The 18,158-nt window shown below is 38.3% G+C and overlaps 1 protein-coding gene across 1 annotated transcript; it reads right to left on the bottom strand.

The window, feature by feature from the left end:
- Window positions 1-8,664: 8,664 nt before the first annotated feature.
- Window positions 8,665-10,185, bottom strand: MAKR6 (membrane-associated kinase regulator). Its single transcript, XM_010263124.3, has 2 exons — window positions 9,396-10,185; window positions 8,665-9,307 (listed from the first exon to the last, which is right to left on the bottom strand). The coding sequence occupies exons 1-2, from the start codon at window positions 10,087-10,089 to the stop codon at window positions 9,300-9,302; spliced, it is 702 nt and encodes a 233-aa protein (XP_010261426.1). The 5' UTR covers window positions 10,090-10,185; the 3' UTR covers window positions 8,665-9,299.
- Between the last annotated feature and the right edge of the window lie 7,973 nt (window positions 10,186-18,158).

Here is an 18,158-nt window from a genome sequence, read left to right as displayed (position 1 = left end):
CGAAGGTGTTCACGCCCAAGGAAGGATCCCAAGACTGCTCCCACTGAAGATGGCGCAGTGCAGGATGGAGCAGAATCAACAGTGTTCTTCCCAAGAACCTAATCCTTCGCAAGAATTAGCAGGATGGCACGTGAGCACAGCATCCTATCAGTCCCTTCACAAGGAACTGATATCAAGATCCAATCTTGATTTCTCTTACTGAACTGGAGATCGAACTGGCAGGTGTGGTGGCGGCAGGAAGGAGGCGGCAAGGGAGAATTTTCGCAGATGGGCTGAATTCTCTCTTCTGTGATTTCAGCTCTGAAGACAGGTGGTGAACTTGTGTTGTCTAAAGGCTGCCGCCCCCTCCCTTTTTATAACCTTAAAGGGATCAGCTCCTAATCCCATTAGGAGTTGCGGATCCAAATCATATTTGGATCGGAATTCCCTTTAAGTGATAAGGGTAAACCCTTATCTTATCTGCAGATTAGATCAACCTTCTCCTAATCTCATTAGGATGTTTCCAGATCTGAATCATATTTAGATCTGGACTCTCTGAGTGGATAGGGTTAAGACCCAATCCTATCTGCTAATCCAATCTCAAAATTTGCCCCTTATTTAACTGATCAAATCAGCCCAGTTCAAAATAGGCTTTAGGCCCATTAAGGTTATGTGCTCACTTAGCCTTCCAAACTGCTGCCCAGTTGGGCTTCCTTGTATGGCGTGGGACCCAAACATTGATCTACACATCAGCCACATGGGTTCAGCCAGCCCACCCTTTGTTACTAGGCCTGGTCGAATACACTGTTATGGACAGTGCACCCCCTGAAACCCATCACATGGGCTCTATGGGCCCAACACTTACCCTAAGTGGTCCCTGGGCCAAGCCACCTTGTAACACCCAGGGACTGTGGGCAGATGCAAGATTAGCCCATCAGGTATTACCCTCAATGGTCATACACTTAACCTCTCAGCCCATAATGATCAAACACTGCCCGACAAGAGAGGACCTCTCCCTCGGCTACAAGGAACAGTGTTGCACTCTCTTCTGACATGGATCCCGGCAATTAAAACCTTTTGCAAACGTTTGGAAACCATAATATATATACTTTTATATCTCATATAAAATATGTTTTGCAAAACAAATCTCAACGATTGAAATCGGCTGCCAGCAGTCTTGGTTTCCATCAGAGAGAGTGCATCCCCGATCATTACCTTTGTCTGACAAATGGGTTGATCCTGTCACTATGATCACCCACTCAGATGAATTCTCAAACTGTCCCAACATACCCAGGTTTTGACCCCCGCTAAGGATCTCACTGATTGGCATATCAAAGACAGCCAAATCCGACACCTAGTGAAGTATCATAATCGAGTCTAGGAGTCAGGTGTAACTTTCCAGTTTTGCCCATCAATCTCCAAGGTCCAGGGCAATACTAGAAATCTGGTCCGGTTCGAAGATTCAATTAATCCTACACTGCATGTGCCTTGGGTCTCACCCTGGCGGCTGAGACAGGCCACCCCAACATTTGGCAGCACACCAGTGTCAACCTTGGCAGGATAAATCTCCCCAGACTTGTCCAACAGCTGTGAACATTCTAAACTAACATGAGTCTCATAAGTGTCCAGTTTAAGGGTATTACACAGAAACACACCACAGGAACATGAATCAAATATGTACTTTATTCATTTACAATAAATTCATAATGTACATCATTCTGATTGAAGCTAAGGGCATAAAACTGTCTAACATCCACCTGTCGAGCCTCTCTTTGGCGGAGATTTGCATGGTTTGGTGCATCCTGTTGTGGTTATCGGGCTCGCGAGAGCGGGCCGTGTAGGCGGATCTCCTTGTTGTGTCTTATTTCTCATGGTTGGACCACGCTCCCCTCCTTTCCGGTTGGTGCATTTTGGGGTCCTTGGGATGAGGATCGTCCTTCGTTCGTGTCAGGGCGTGAGGGGGACGACCCGGTTGGATGGTGTCGGTGATCCTAGTGTCTGTATCATCTCGAAGATCTTATCAACCTTCTTTTGCATTGCTCAGAACTGCACAAGATCAACCACGGCTAGAGGTTGTGGAATTTCTTGATGCAGAGGGCTACGACGCCGAGATTCCTGAGATGGGGATCGGTCTGTTGATCGTTCGGACTGATTCTTGGGCATCTTGATCGCTTTCTTGATTGCGCGGTGAGGAATAAAAGATTTTTCGGAAAAGGCTTTTTGTGTGTTTCCCATAGACGGCACCAATCTAATGCTGCTTAATCCGATGTGGTACACGAACTGAGGAGAGCAACCAGATAGTCCTTGCCAACAAGGCAGAGCCAAGGTGAAAGGACGGAACCGCACTTCAAGACCTGCGATCAAGAAAGATGTCAGAGGCTCAAGGAGTTATCCCTGGGTAGGTACTCTGACGCTCAAGTCAGTAGGAGGTAGTAGAAGGTTGGGCCGAGCAATGAGAGTGCTGGGTCGGGCAAAGGAAAGTATGAGTGCTAGAGATTTGATCCTTTACCTTGAGCATAGAATACCTTTTTATAGCCGAAGATCCGTGTCCTAGTCAGATTGGGCTTCCGGGGTTGTCGGGATGAGGTTAGCTGTCAGGGTATTTGGGTTAGTCCTATTCCCCAGTGGAGTTGTCTTCCTTACTCCTCTTTATCCATTGTTATGTTCATCTACGTGTGGCTGACGTGGCTGAAAGGATAAGATGGGAGGCCATAGTAATAGTGTAACTCGGCCTGGGCCGTGAAGTCAATGTATGCCGCAAAACTGGCCGAACTATGTTAACATGGTCGGGGTGACCGGACGATGATTGAACAGCCACGTATCTTTCAGAACCAACAAAGCGATGACCCGAATAGCTACCAAAATTAAATGGTCGGCCATTCTTATATATAAGGCAACTTGGTAAGGTCTTAATGGTGGGCCAGCAATTTAATGATCTGGATTAAATGGGTCAACTTAACATATCAAAAATTAAATATAAAAATAAAAAATTACAGAAAATATAGAAATTTATAAAAAAAAAAAATGAGCGTATCTAGGAATCGACAGAAAAATACAAAAGAGATGGAGAAAATATAATTAATATCCAAGTCATGACCCACTTACGGGTCAAACAGTTGTGCAGTTTAAGCGGCATAAGTCACTGATGCAGCTTGCGAGTGAAACACATCAAAAATCTGGTTGGGTGATGGGTTGACTACTCCGACCATTTGGTTCAACTGCGAATTGAAAACATTGACAAAGTGATAATGACTTGACGAGTGCACCAATGCATCTCTTATTTTTCTTCTAAATGATGACAATGACATGCATCTAGCATTCATAATGATTTGAGAACCGATTTCCTACCCACTGCTCTCTATTCACACTCTACCCGCCTTGATTGCGGCCATACATTGTGAGAATGAACGGTTACGATATACTATGAGAAAGTGAATGAGAAATCCGGGTTGCTTAATAACAACTAATTAGATTTCTATTTTCAAGCTAAAAAGCTTGATTAATAACAACTATTTAGGTGGGGGGGAAACAATGTTCAAAGGATTGATGGCTGCAACAAGTAGAACATAGAAGAAGGTTTGGGGTCCCCCACAGCACAAGTAGCCCCAAAACTTGCTAAAAGAGAAAAACAAAGTGGTAGCGTAGTGTTACATTTGGTGATGCTGCTTCTAGAGCAAGATCCAAGGATGATAACAAAAGGAAGTAGATAGAAACAGAGAGGTAATGCTGTCAACCCTGGCGTTTCTCCCAGCACATTTTGTCCATGTCCCCCTCTCTTGCGTGTTGCCATGTGACCAACTCCTTCTACCCTGCTCTCTAGCTATATATCCTCTGATCTTCCTACTGTTCTAATTATACATGCTCATTCTTATATTACTCATTCATTTGTTTCTTTGTTTTCCTTGTTTTCTGTGTTTCTTTTAGAACCATAAAATAAAATAAAGAGATCCGTATACACTGTGCTTCAATAACAAGCTCTGCAACACCAATATCTTGAACAAGATATCAGCTCCCATGGATTGGCGATCACTGATCAGTGGTCACTTCAACCAAGCATAAAGTTGAGATTTGAGAAAGATAAAAGTTGTTTTAATTTTATTTCTGTGTTTCTTCTTTTTTGTTTTAATTTTATTTCTTTTATAGATTAAGAAAGATAAAAGTTGAGATTTGAGACTAATAAGGCCTTACCCAAAATGGAAAAATACAACACCTGATCACATCACCAAGCATAAAGTTGTAAAGTTGTCGCCTCCTAAGCTTTTCACACCTCTTTTTCTTTTTCTATATAGGTTAGACCTCCATCTTTTTTTCATTTCTTCCATCTACAATGTGAAAAGCCACTCCAAAATCACTAGTCCTAAGGCTCAGTTTGGAACAAGTATAAATGTAAATATGTAAAGTGTAAGATCTTATATTTTATATTATTATATGTATTTATACTGTACTCTTTTCAAGCTGAGCCTAAATCCCAATACAAAAATTTGAACCTAAAAATAGAAAAATATAATGTAATTTGTAACATGTGACCTGTTGTCTAGGTCAAGCAGGTAGACAGTTCAACCATCTGGGTAGGTTTTTTATCAAGTCAACGGTTTTTAATTACTAGGTTTGGAATTAACTTGAACCAGAATTGTTGCCGGGCGATGGTTTGACCGTTTAAGTCAACAACGGGTTGAAAACACTACGAAGGTGCCTTTGAAAATAAAAGAAAAAAAAAAAAAAAGAATCAGGGGCCTACTTTCCACATTATCACCAAACGTAAAACATATCTGAATCTGTTCGATTAAGCAGTCCAAAATCAACTGTTGGACACTTGGCTACTTAAATGTCCCAAAAATAAATAAAGGGTTCACCTGGCCGGCGCTGAAGCGACCTTTGATCTCAAACTTGCCCCATAAATAGAAGGCATATGGGGAACACATGGAGCCCTACTTTCTTTCTTTTCTTTGTGTGGACAAATCACAATCAACCCTGGGGTCCCTAAACCATACCTTGCTTCCCCATTCACATTCCTGGTCGTTTCTTAGAATTTCACTCTGAACGACTCGTCTAACTAGCAAACCGTTATACATAAAAAAATACAACATTATTGTGACATTAAGGTTGTGTTTGGTTGTAGTGCAATTGTATTTGTACTAGTGGAGTGCAAATGAAAAAAAAATATAAGTTCTTGTTTAATTTTGTTTAAAATTTTACTTTATTCTGCTTTGTATCTTAATTTACTTAGTTTATACTATAACCAAACAAAATAAGCTAAAAGTTAAAATAAAAATAAATCAAAATTTATACTCAAATCATTTGCATATTATAATTTTACATCAGTGCAAATTTATTTGCATTGCAACCAAACACAGCCTAAGAGATGGTGAAGAACATCCTCCCAAATGCCAAATTTTGTGATGATGTTCAAAAAAAATTATTTTTTGTCATTTATTTATTATATTCGTATATATGGTGTGACTTGATGAATCGCTTTCATTGTGATTCAAATCAATGCATTTCATTTACAATTTACAAAGCTGATGACCCAGTAGTTGAGATAGTCACTCGGCACCCCTCCAATTAAGAATCACACGGGTCGAACCCATGGAACTGTAAGCTCTATGACTAATCATGGGCCTTGCATTCAATTTACTCTGCCCCACCACAGATTCCTTGTAAGTAATACCAAAAAATATTTTGGTGACATTAGGATTAGGGGGTATCATGAATAAAATGACTGTAGCTTCATATTTAAGTGATACATTTTGAACATATATGGTTGCATATTTTTCTTCCATCAAGTTTGCGTGGGTGAATTCATATATTTATGTGCAACATTCATTTTCAATAAAGTTGAAAAATTAATGTTTTTAAAATTAGACCAGACCGGATGATCAGACCGAAAAAACTGGAGACTAATCATTTGACAGGTTTCGTTTTATCCCAAAACTGCTGATTTGAGCGATTAAACCACTAAACTGTTCAACCTAGGACGGTCAAACAACCAAACGATCAAACCATTCATTTAGATTAGATGGTTGAACCATTAGACCCAGGAATCAGAACCCAAAACTATTCTCTATCCGGTTTAGTTTTAAAAACCTTATTGGAAATAGTTTATCAGGAATGATACATGTATTTACTTCATCAGGTTAGTTGTTAGTGGTTTAAGTAGGTGAAGACTGGTCTTGGGATGATCCACACTCAAAAAAAAATTGTAGGTGGTTGGAGTATAATTATATATATAAAGTTTTGTTTACTCCAACTCAAGCTTTAATTGCATAAAATTAAACACGTGTTTTAAAGCTAGCTAGCGAATTCATCTACTTACCGAGAAGGCTGAACCAATTCAAAAAAAATATTTGCTTCTCTTCTCATTTCTTTTTCCATTGGCGTGTATTGAACCAAGAATAGTAGCCTGGGCTTTCCACCTAAAAGACGCTATCAACATTGCTTTCAAATACATAGCAACACATCTCTGACATAATTACCATCTCAAAGGTGAGCTCTGATAACTGATAAGCTCCCCACAAAACGTACCTCACAGGTGCCTCACATGTACCTTCACCCGTGTGTTGGGAATATTTTCTGCAATTGTCAACGGAGAATGTTCCCAATGCAAGGTTGGATGCGCATGTGGGGCGCATTCTGTGGGGAGCCCATGCCAATTTCGTGGAAATATGACTTAAGGTTTTTAAAACCAAACTGGACAGGGAACCATTCTGGGTCTGGTTCCTGGGTCAAACGGTCCGATTGTCCGGTCCGAACGAACAGCTCGCTCTGACAAAATTTAAAATTTTAAAAAATATAAAAAACAGCCAAAAACCATTCTTAGGTCGAATGATTTGACAGTATAATCATTAAGTCAGCAATTCACTAATCAAATGAACGATTTTTGGTCAAAAAGCAATTTTGAAATTAAAAGAAACCGGTCAAATAACCTATTCCTTATTTTTCCGGTCCGGTTTTAGAAACATTGATATGACCCATCAATCAGTATGAATTATATATTTGTGATGTGTGACTATAGATTATGTTGGAATGATAGCAGAGGGGACTCTCATGCAAAACACCGGTGGACCCGACCTTAACAAATGGAAGAAAAAGCCCTCACACCTAATTCTTTTGTTATTTGCCAATTTATATAGATTAGTGTCATTGGTGGACCTGACTGGTATTAAAGCTCATTTATATGAGTTAAACATATATTGGGTGAATTATATACGCATTAGATATGTGGGGTGGAGCATATGTCAAGATCATCACCACATCTTCACCCAAAAAAAAAAAAAGCCTTACTTGAAGGGTGTGCATCGTGACTAATTCCACAAGGTAAAACAACAACCTGAATTTATAGGTGTTTGGCATCCGCATTGGGAATATAATATTGTTTTTTTTTGTATGAAAAATAGTGTTTATTTTTTGTTTGGAATCAGTATTGTTATATAGGCGTTTTCTGAAAAAATAGCACAGATTTTATTTGGTATTAATGCTAAAACAACATTTTTAACATTGATTTACATTATTCAACGTTTAAAATGATATCACATTGATGTCGCATCATTACACAGCTGGCAACAGCGTACTGTTTTCTCAAAAAATATTGAATTTAATATTGCTCTATACTACACTTTCCTGTTTTCCAAGATATGATATGAAACATTTTTTTTTTCTGAAAAAATGATACCAAATAAGAGAGTATTATTTGAAACATCCCTTTCTAATGGTGCCGTTTTCTCAAAAAAATGGCATCAATGCCAAGTACCCACTTTGAGTATTTTATTTTGTACGATCACCAACAACACTAACCTAACCAGCTCCAAATCTGTTGAATCATGATGGACCTTTGTATTAACCATATCATGTGAATATGCATGATTTTCTTCTTCATTTAAGCTCCAAAACCACCCTCTCTCATCTTCCATCTCATGTGTTAATTAACTTTTAATGTTAACTTAGCTCTATATATCCCTTCTTCACTTCTTTGTTGAGGGAAAAAATGAAAACCACTTGGGGCTGCAGAAACAGAGACAGAGGTAGGTTTCCACTTTCCAGGCACCTGGCGAATGAACAATGTTACAAGAAAAATGACCACAAACTCAAATGCCGTACTATTTGGTAGGATTGAATTGATTGAATATTTGGTTGTTTATACTTCATAATATCTTGCTCTTTTGGGTTTTGGCGCAATACAGCTGTTTGCTCTTGAAGAGTCAAGACCGTTGAGAAAGCTTAGAAGGGGATTGGTGCTATTTCAGTATTGCTGACACGAAACACACGAGGGAACTTTCTTGACACCTAGCACAGTACTGCAGCAATAATGAAGGCTAGAAGTTGAACCCCAATAGGTTGAATCTTTGAAGCTTGAATTCATACAATTATTGCATTGGCACCTGCTCTGCCTCTGCTCTGGCTGAAGCCATCCATCACTACGAGTACCCCAAATCTTCATATCTTCCAGTTGGGTGTCAAACCACTTGACAGACATTCTTCCTAGAAGCCGTACCAGATTGTATAGGGTACCATTACTTAGGCTTTCAGTTTCAACTGGTTCTTAAAACCCTAATAATGTCAAACAGACCAATCCCTAAAACCCTAATGAAATGTTGCGCAAATTTATTGCAATTTCATATCTTAATTAATCTACTTAAATGTTGAGTTAATATGGTCACAGTCACAGGTGATTCATTAAATCTTCCCTGTTTACCAACATTAAAAGAGTGATATTAGCAAGGATTTATCATAAAAACAGTAGCCAGAAAGACAAAAAAAAAAAAAACTCCCAAGACAAATTAATAATTCCTATTACCATTAACGGGTATGTCTTTGTCCTTTCTCAGGAATATATGATAAGCCCAACCAAGTTCCAACTGCCGCACCAACGACTTATTCTAATCCTCCACAACAACCGTAATCCGTAGTTGATCTCCCATCTTCAAGGGTCGACCTCTTTCTTTCTTATTTCTCAACCATTATTTGCAATGATAATCATAATAACAGAGATGCACATTGGAAGTTGTCCTTCCCCTAAACCAGACCCAGAATACAGAACAAATTATTTTTTATTAATTTGTATTTTTTTTCTAAAAATATCTTTGAATATAAGAATTTTCATGGCTGATCTGCCACCAAGTTTCTTAAAGCTTAAAGGGCGAAGGTGGAAGGTTTACATGATCGATCATCCAAACAGGAAAGGGAAAAGGTAAAAAAAGAGACAAAAACAAGGAGCGCGAATGTAAAGGGAGTTAAATCATCTTGCATTCACAAACCCTCTTCTCCTTGTGTCTCTCCTTCTCTTTTATTTTTCTTTCTCCTCTTCGTCTGTCCAAATTAATCTTTCATTTTTCTGCAAATAACGAAACAGTAATGAGAAGAAATTAATAATTAATAACCCAAAAAAACAGAAAAAAAAAAAAAAAAAACTTTGGACGTACCGATTGACTTTTTGCAGTGGAGAACTGCTTCGTGAATCGAACTCTCAATGGCACACCAATCACCGGTGGAATAAGCAGTACTTGCTCGCGGAGACGTTGTTAGTTGTGACGATTCATCCCAGCTTCTGACAAAAGGTCGTACTCTTGCGTCGTTAGTTTCCGGTCTTCTGGCGTCTAATCTCAAGACCCGTAGCTTCTTGTACAAGGGTCTGAGGAAACCCATGTATTTCTGGAAAATGGTTCTCGATGATCGTCGCCACCTTCTAAAAAGAGGAGAGCGACTCCGATTGCTCGAAATCAGGAGCTTCGACGGCTCCGAGGAGGAGATGAGCGGCGTCGGAGCAGAATCGACGGAGGCAGCAAAAGCCTCCGTCTTGAATGAGTTGCGGAAGAGAGGCAAGAGAAGGCCGTTGGAGAAGAGCTCGTCGGCGTCAACCAGATCACCGTGGGGAGACTGAGAAACGGGAAAGCCGAAATTGAAATCCTGGGCGTCTCCTAGGAATCTCTTAGAAGGTGTCAACTTGGGGTCCATCTCTATGAAGGAGGAGGCCTCGTCCGAAGCATCGAGATAGGCCCTGAAAGAATCGCCGAGGCTTTCGTACGAGGGTTTTAGGTTTATTAACCAGCTGTAGGAGAAGCTATCAATGGACAGAGGTTGTGAGCCTTCCATGGTGACTGGGATTCTCTGACACATAGATGAGATGGCTGGGTATCTGGGTATTGAATGAACTGCTAATTATATATATATTAAGATTTAAAAGGAAAATAGATACATATTCACTATTGAGGATGAGATACAGATTCAGATACTCCAAAAGTAGGATTATATGGGCTTTACCTAAAAAAGTTGGATTTTATGGGCAATTACCAGTCCTCCCTACTCCCTTCACATGTGAATTGTGGGCCCAAATTAAAAGGTTTGCGTTTGATTGTTTTGAATCTGGATTTTCTCCTCGTACCCACCTCACAAAGTCACAATACTTGCAGTCGTGCATTAGAAATATTTTTTTTGGACGAAAACATATAAATATAGAAGATGTTCATGATGTATGGCTAAAACATATTGTGAAATAGTTTTTCTTTTACATAATTTTGTATAATTTTTCTTACCTTTTTCCTTTTTTTATCCTTACTTTTTCTTCAAACCAAACACAGTCTTAAAAGAATCAAACCAATTCAGTCCCTCCCAGAGATGACCCCACAAGAGCAACATCTTGCTCATGTTGATTTTTGAAAAAGGGAATGTCCATTGCAGGACCATGGAATGAAGGGTCATAGTCTACTTGGTACATGGGACATGTAATCGTCTGAATCTTTTAACTCTGACGAGGCAGAGAGAGATGTATATATGGATGGTTCAATGGAATATAGATTGATGGACAAGGGCACCACCATTGTCCGTTGCAGCATTCCTTTTTCTTTTTTCCAATTTTCACTTTCCAGCCTTGTAAGCTGTAAATTAATATTCTAGACAGACATGATTTTGGTTTATCCACTCTTCTAGACGGACAAAGTTGAGATGATGTAGCATCCCAGAATGGGCTAGTTCATTATTAGGTCCAAATTTGCCAAGGCAGCCAGCTCTCTACATTATTAGGAGTTCGAATCTGCTCCTCACACTGACCGCATAGTATGTTTCAACCGTACATTGCTTGTATGTTATCATTCATATAAGATGTTCTCAATACACAGTGGGATGTGATTGTGAGGATGCTCTATGAGGACTAAATCTCAATTTCATTATTAGTTCTTGCCATTTGTTTATTTAAGGATGAACATTAGTGCTGCTTCTTTTTGTTTGGAAACAGATTCTTGGAGCGGGGTTTTTAGTGGTACAGGGGTAGGGGTTAGGGACACAATAGAGTGTACATGAGGCCCACTAACCATACCATTGAGACCTTATGGTTTCATGAGATTGATCACATGGCCCCTAATTTGGAGGGATGCTGAATGACCATCTCAACTATTGAGTCATTGGTGAACGAATTGGTTTTTAGCCACTTGGTAGAAGACTGTCATGGTGTTTGGAAGCGTAGATGCTTTTTGGGACCAATTTTCAAGAAAAAACACCTATGCTTCCAAGACCCATTTTTCACAAAAAAATGCTTCTGTCACGTAGGCAATGAACAACACTATGCTGTTTGGTAAGGTGATTTTCATCACCGTTTTTCATGTATGTGCTGACAGGCACCACATAGGATACACATCAGTCAACCGTTGGGGGAAACGGTTCACCAATGTATGAAACGCCAAATTTGGTGTTTCATGCATCGGTGGGGTCCCAATTTTTTAATAATCAGCTGAACCAAACAATGAGATATATGGACATTTATTGAAACGCCTATGTGGATCCGGCGTAGCACCGTTTTTTTTTTTGAAAAACGGTCACGGTTCCAAACATCCCTTGTAATGTGATCATATTCACTAATGAAAAACATTTTGTATGTATATACGTATATATGTATATGTATGTATGTTGTACGTCAACCCTCCTTTTACTCCAATAAGCTTAACCTGCTTTGTGATTCAGGCTTCCTTTATTTCTTCTAAGAAAATAAAAGATTGGTTTTGGTTGGAAAGCGGGGAGAGAGAGAAAAAAAGTTAAGCATTATTTGTTGGATTAAATGGGTTCACGTGTCAAGTGCACTTGTTGATCCGTCATATTAAAGCCTCTTTGATTATTCCCTGTATAACTTTTCTTTTTGTTTTTTCCCCCTAAAATCAGATGATGGGGATGGGTTGGGTAGATAAGTCAGTAGCAAAGAAAGATTATCCGCCCAGGAATTTTACAACTGACGACTTAGGAAGGAGGCTGCCCTAAAACCAGTCGACCGTATAATCCCCACCATGTAGCAAAAGAAAGACCCTCTTTGATTTTTCTGGCAAGCTTTTCACTTCCTAACTACATCTCAGTTCTCACAGTGCTCATGGACCCCACATGGGAACTAAACATGCGACCCCTCTGGACTCTGGAGTCTGGAGTGGAGCCTTTTCCCGAAAACAGTCTTGAGCTGAGTTGGGCTCATCACGGCCCCCACGATACTCTCCAGATGGGTCTCGCAAATTCCAAAATGATAGAGACGAAGATCCATCTTAGCAGATAGATAGGGTTAAAACAGTGATCTCACTTCTGACGCCATATTCCTAACTGCTGAGACACCAGGCTCGAATAAGATACCTACTCAACAACTTTAATCCGCACTAAATGGTGCTCTAGAAATACTTGTATAATACATTAAGCTTGTTGATATAAGAATTTGTGAACTTGAAAATAGTCACCATCATCATCATCATCGTCATCTAAGCCTTTATCTCTGTAAGCCCGAATTTGTTGAAAGTGAAAAGCATGTGAACATGCTGAGAGTGTAATAATATTCAACTGCTCTGTTCATCAAGAACATCTCCTATATTTGTATGTTTCCAAGGTGCTGCTGAATACTGTGCTCTCAGTGTATTCATACACTTTTTCTTTAAGCAGATCTTGTCTCTATTTAAGTTATCAGGGTTGATTACATGAATCCTGTTTCATCATTCCATTCTGTTTAGGGCCATATCCATTATTAAATTATGAATGCTCAATAGGGTATTTTACAATATGTATGGTTTTGCTTTCTAAAGCAAAAATAACTACCATGTCAACTAAAACCAAAAATCATTTCTTCCGAGTCGGGCTTTGCTCCTCACAGAATGCTCCCCACAACGACCTACATATTGTGAGGTTGGTGTGGAGAGACCTCTGTGAAAACCAGATCAATACTCACTTCTTACTGCTTAACCCATCCATTTGGTCTGTCCCTAATTCCTCTAGCCCCTTCTACTTGCAATATATCACTTCTTCTTACATCTATGGTTTTCTTGGTCGAAACTTTAGATGGTTTTCTATGCATGAAGGTAACCAACATCTTGAGCTTGAAAATAAATACTAATTAATATTATCTTAGTAAGATAACCCCACCTTTTGGTTGGAATTTTGGAGCATATGTATTTCCCCTTTTTTTAGGTCATACTACTTTAACATAAGAAATAATTGAATAATCACCCCAACTGAAAGATGACATGTAGCAAACAGCACACTGAAATTTATCCACTCATTGCAGAAGAGTAATCAAGGGAGAGCAAATTAGCTCTGGTTACTCAAGAATCCATGAAGTGTCAATGTGTACTAAATTAAACCAGAAATCATTTCTTTCGAATCGGGATTATTGACGCTCCATGGATTCTTGAGTAACGCTATGTCAATGATTAATCCCAGATTTAAAATACTTTTCCAGTATCATTGAAATCCCCTTCAATGTGTACATAAACAAGCAATAAAGGAAAAAGATGTGGCCCAAAAGTATTACTCAAGAATCCATGGAGTGTCAATAAACAAAGCGTGTCTGACATGAACATTTCATCCATTGTTCATGACATGTTACGCATGTAACATTGTAGTTTATGCTCATGACCAAAACCCACAAACTGGACATTGTTGTTGCAGGTTATATTCTCCATGAGACAGTGTGTCAAGTTAAGTGGCTTGCGCACAGCGGCACAGCTGCTAATAAGATAGACAATTAGCCAATTAGGACCCATTTGGGAGGGCAGAACTGAAGATTCAGTTAAAAGCTGGTTCAACTGCTTTCTAGAGTTCCGGATAAATTATTTAAGGAGGTTCAAGTGGACAGTCCTAAAAATGACTGACTATTTGCCTTCAAAAAAAAATGACTGACTACTGAGTCAATTTGGGCTGTCTGGGCTTATTTACTAAACATCAAGGATTTTTAAAACCGATCCGGAGATCGAATCGGTCAGGGGTCTGGTTCCTAGGTCAAACGATCGGCCCGTTTTGACAAAAAAATAAAAAAATTAAAAATGGTCAAAACCGTTGAACGGTTCGAACGGTTCAACTTCTTGGGTCAATGATTTACTGACTAAATCAATGATTTTTTGCAAAAATCCGATTTAGGAGAAAAACGGAACCGATCACCTGACCGGTTCTCAATTTTTCCAGTCTGACCGTCTCACCCGGTCCAATTTTGAAAACCATGCTAAACATAACTTATTGATTGTCAGTGTGGAGCCTACCTCAGAAAGCCAAAAGCTGCTGAACAACCCTCCCGAACAGGCACTTAATTAGTAGGGATGTCAATAGAACGGGTTAATTGGGTGGGTAACCCACCCTGTCCTGCTTGGATGGTTTCCACCCGTGAAATGTCAACCATCACTGATGTGGGTCAGGCTCAGGTTATGATTTGCCCCAGCATTGATGGGAGCCTCATGCACTGGGCTGCCCTTTATTAACTTAATAATGTTCTGAAAATTTGGAAGAAATAAATCCATCCAAAATATCACGCATATATGAAATGTGGGGGTCTTTGTTTAAAAACAATTTTTTGTAAAAAAAATTACAATTTGTAAAATTTCATTGATATTTAAAACCACCATAGATATCAAGTGCTTTTTTTTTCATTTGGGTAAATTGCTGAAACCTCTCCCCTGAAGCCTCTGGCCATTGTTGAAACCTCTCTTGAACTTTCTAATACAATTGCAAGTAGACCCCCTCTTTTAGAATCCTCTAACAAGAAGCACGGAAATGTCCAAAATGCCATGCTATTAAGCCTGATTTTAACAAGAGAGGTCTACTTGCAATTATGTCAGAAAGTTCAGAGGAGGTGATTGGAATTACCAAACTTCAGTGGAGGATTTAAAAATACGGAGAGTTCAACAATTTACCCTTTTATTTTTAACCATATTATTTTTATTTATTATATTTTTAGTTATAACTTTCACCCTTTATCTTGCCCTACTATGTGCCCCGCTATTGTCCCAACTCTATTGATGAGATGGGTTGGTTCTTCAACCCATGCACCTGATAATTTTGTCTCCAGCCAATCCACACTCCAACCTGATCGATTAACACCCTTAATGAATACAAGTGATACAATAAATGCTAAAAATTTAAAATCAGCCCAAATTTTACATGTGCACACAGGAATGAAATGGAATGGCAAAGAAATAGAACTATTAAACTGATCGCTAAGGCTATTTTTTGTTTGAAAGAAAAAGTAGTGAAAGGAAGGAAAACTTTACAAATCTTGTATAGGTTTCCCTGCATTTCCCTACTCTTTCCTTCAAACCAAACATAGCGTGAGTACTCTCTAATATCTAATATGTATGTTTTTATTTTTAAAAGAAAAACAACTGCCACATTATCAGATTCTTATTATTTTTCTGATGTAGTTTTTTTTCTTTTTTGAAAAATAAAACCATATGTACTAGCACGTGACAAATGGGACTGTCCTTGACTCCATGATTTTCGCCCTTCTGTTTATCGTGTGAAAAGACTAATCAATGGCTTAAAAAAAATAAGACTAGTCATTAGTAGGGGTGTCTATTGGACCAGATTTGGTCCAATTACAGATAGACTAGGTCCAATCCAATCCAATGAATACTCCGGATCATTTTGGACCGTCCAATCTGTTCAAATTGGTTTTAATTTAGATTGGTGTTAATCCAAACCTGGTCCATTGACACCTGTATTCTTATCTTCTATCAATGGACCAGATATTGATTCGATCCAACCCAATCTAATATAAATCTAGATGGACCAGGTCCAATCCAACCCAATGAATACTTTGGACCATTAAGTCTAGGCCGGTCCAATTCAATATATTTTATTGGTCCATCCAAATTGATTTTGGTTTGGATGGGGTCCAACCCAAAACCGGACCATTGAACCCTAGTCATTAGTTACATAATTGGGAAAGCCAGATAGCTTTAACTGCATTAATATGGAATTGGAATTATATAGAAAAGGATTTAGAACAATGAAAATACCAGGCATTACAGCTTACAGCATGAAATATCTATTTGGTTGCAAATGTTTTCAGTATTATATCATAAATTTTATTTTACACCCTAATTTACAAGCAGTGAAAAGTCTCACAATTTAGAAAAAAAAAATGTATTTCCACAAAAGAAAATCCAAAATTTCATGACGGATGTAGATAAAGGCAAATTTTGATCAAGATAATGACTTGCCATTTTTCTATAGGTAGATAAAGACAAAACATGGAAAAACAAATTTGTGAAAAAGACCTACTTACCCATCTTGGTTACTAGTAACTAGCACAAGATAATGCAGGCTGAAATGGAATTTTAAAAACCCGAATCCTATCATTTAACCAGTACTCTTTCAGTTAAATGGTCATAAATTCCTTACATGCTAGATTAACCTGATCAGGGCCTTCTTAGATAGCAAATGAAAAATCAGCCCAATAACACTAAAATCCTTGGAAATGGATGAGCTTTAACCCTTACAACTTAAAAAGTAATGACCCTAACAGGCACCCAAAATTCCAAGAAAAAAAAATAATAATTACTCCTACCCTAATCAAAATATTATGACTCTTGACTCTACATGTCCACATCACAAAACAATTTCACCAAAAAGCTTGAAGGTAGAAGCTTCCAGGAAAAAAATTCAAAACAAGGGAGAGTATAGAGCATAGAATCATCCAGAATAGGCATTGAGCATATGTTTAATTTAATGGATAGTATGGAGTGACCATTTCCTTCAATGTCCTCTGGTTATATGGAATGGAAAACAAGTCTTAAAAAAAAAAACCCTTCAATAATTTACAAATGAAAAGCGACAAAATGATGCCCAAATCCCAATCTGAATATCAGACCACTCTTTTATATATCAATTGATTCTTTTGGAATGGAAATCTTCGGGTTTTTTCACATCCACTGATGGTTTGAGTGGTTGTGGGTTTAAAATTCTGAAGATTTTAAAAGCTACCAAGGTTTAGGAGGGGGACAAGTCTTTTTCGTTCAAAATCGTAGTAATTGTTTACCATAAATAACAACAAAAATTATTGTTGTTAGTGTTCGAAAGAATAAAAAAGCAGACAACGGACCTTGAAGTGGTCGAAGAGTTATGGACAATGGCCATGGTTATAGCTCTATAGGGACAAGAATCAGAAATGGAAAATGACTTGAAGCCGATTGGTCCCTTATCCGATCCTTTTGTATGTACACGTACTTAAAATTAATTTTAGGGGAAGTGATTCATTTCCTTCCACGTAAGCATTGTGTTAAAAAAATAGCTAACACGTTTATGACAAATAAATAAATAATAAACCAATGAGTGACATTTATTTGTTTACACTTTCCACTATATGCGAGCTATTTGAGCTTGATTTACTAAATACTCAAACTCAACTCAGACAATCAAAGTTCAAATCGAGTTCAAGCTCAGCAAGACAGCAATACCCAACTTAAGTTGATTCCAAGCTTAATTGAACTTATAATAAAATATTAATTCTTTAATATATTTTTATTTATTATATAATAAATAAATTTCATAATATATTTTATTTATAATAACTTTAATATTAATTTATTTACAATCAACTCAAGTCAAGCCGAGCTTGAATATCTCACAAGTATAAACTAGAGTCGAGTTCCAGTGGAAAACTTGAAACTCATCGAGCATGAATGGAGTTTTGAGCTTTTAAGTTTTTGAGTTGAGTCAAGCTCAACTGCTCAAGTAACCTAGCCTCAACTCGACTTGGCTTCATTCCACCCCTAGTTTCCATAGAATGCTGGACATTTAGGCTATGTTTGGTGGTTTGAAGGAAGAAATAGGAAAAAGAAAGGAAAAATAGGAAAATCTATAAAAGATTTGTAAAGGTTTCCCCAACTTTCCTTTTCCTTTCCCTACTTTTTCCTTCAAACCATACATAGCTTTATAGTTTTGCTTCATTCCACCCCTAG

The sequence above is a fragment of the Nelumbo nucifera genome, chromosome 1 (assembly GCF_055504915.1).
Source record: "Nelumbo nucifera cultivar China Antique chromosome 1, China Antique-T2T, whole genome shotgun sequence".
Lineage (NCBI taxonomy): Eukaryota > Viridiplantae > Streptophyta > Magnoliopsida > Proteales > Nelumbonaceae > Nelumbo > Nelumbo nucifera.
The sequence above is the reverse complement of the archived record's forward strand: the minus strand, read 5'-3'. Positions and strand labels throughout refer to the sequence as shown.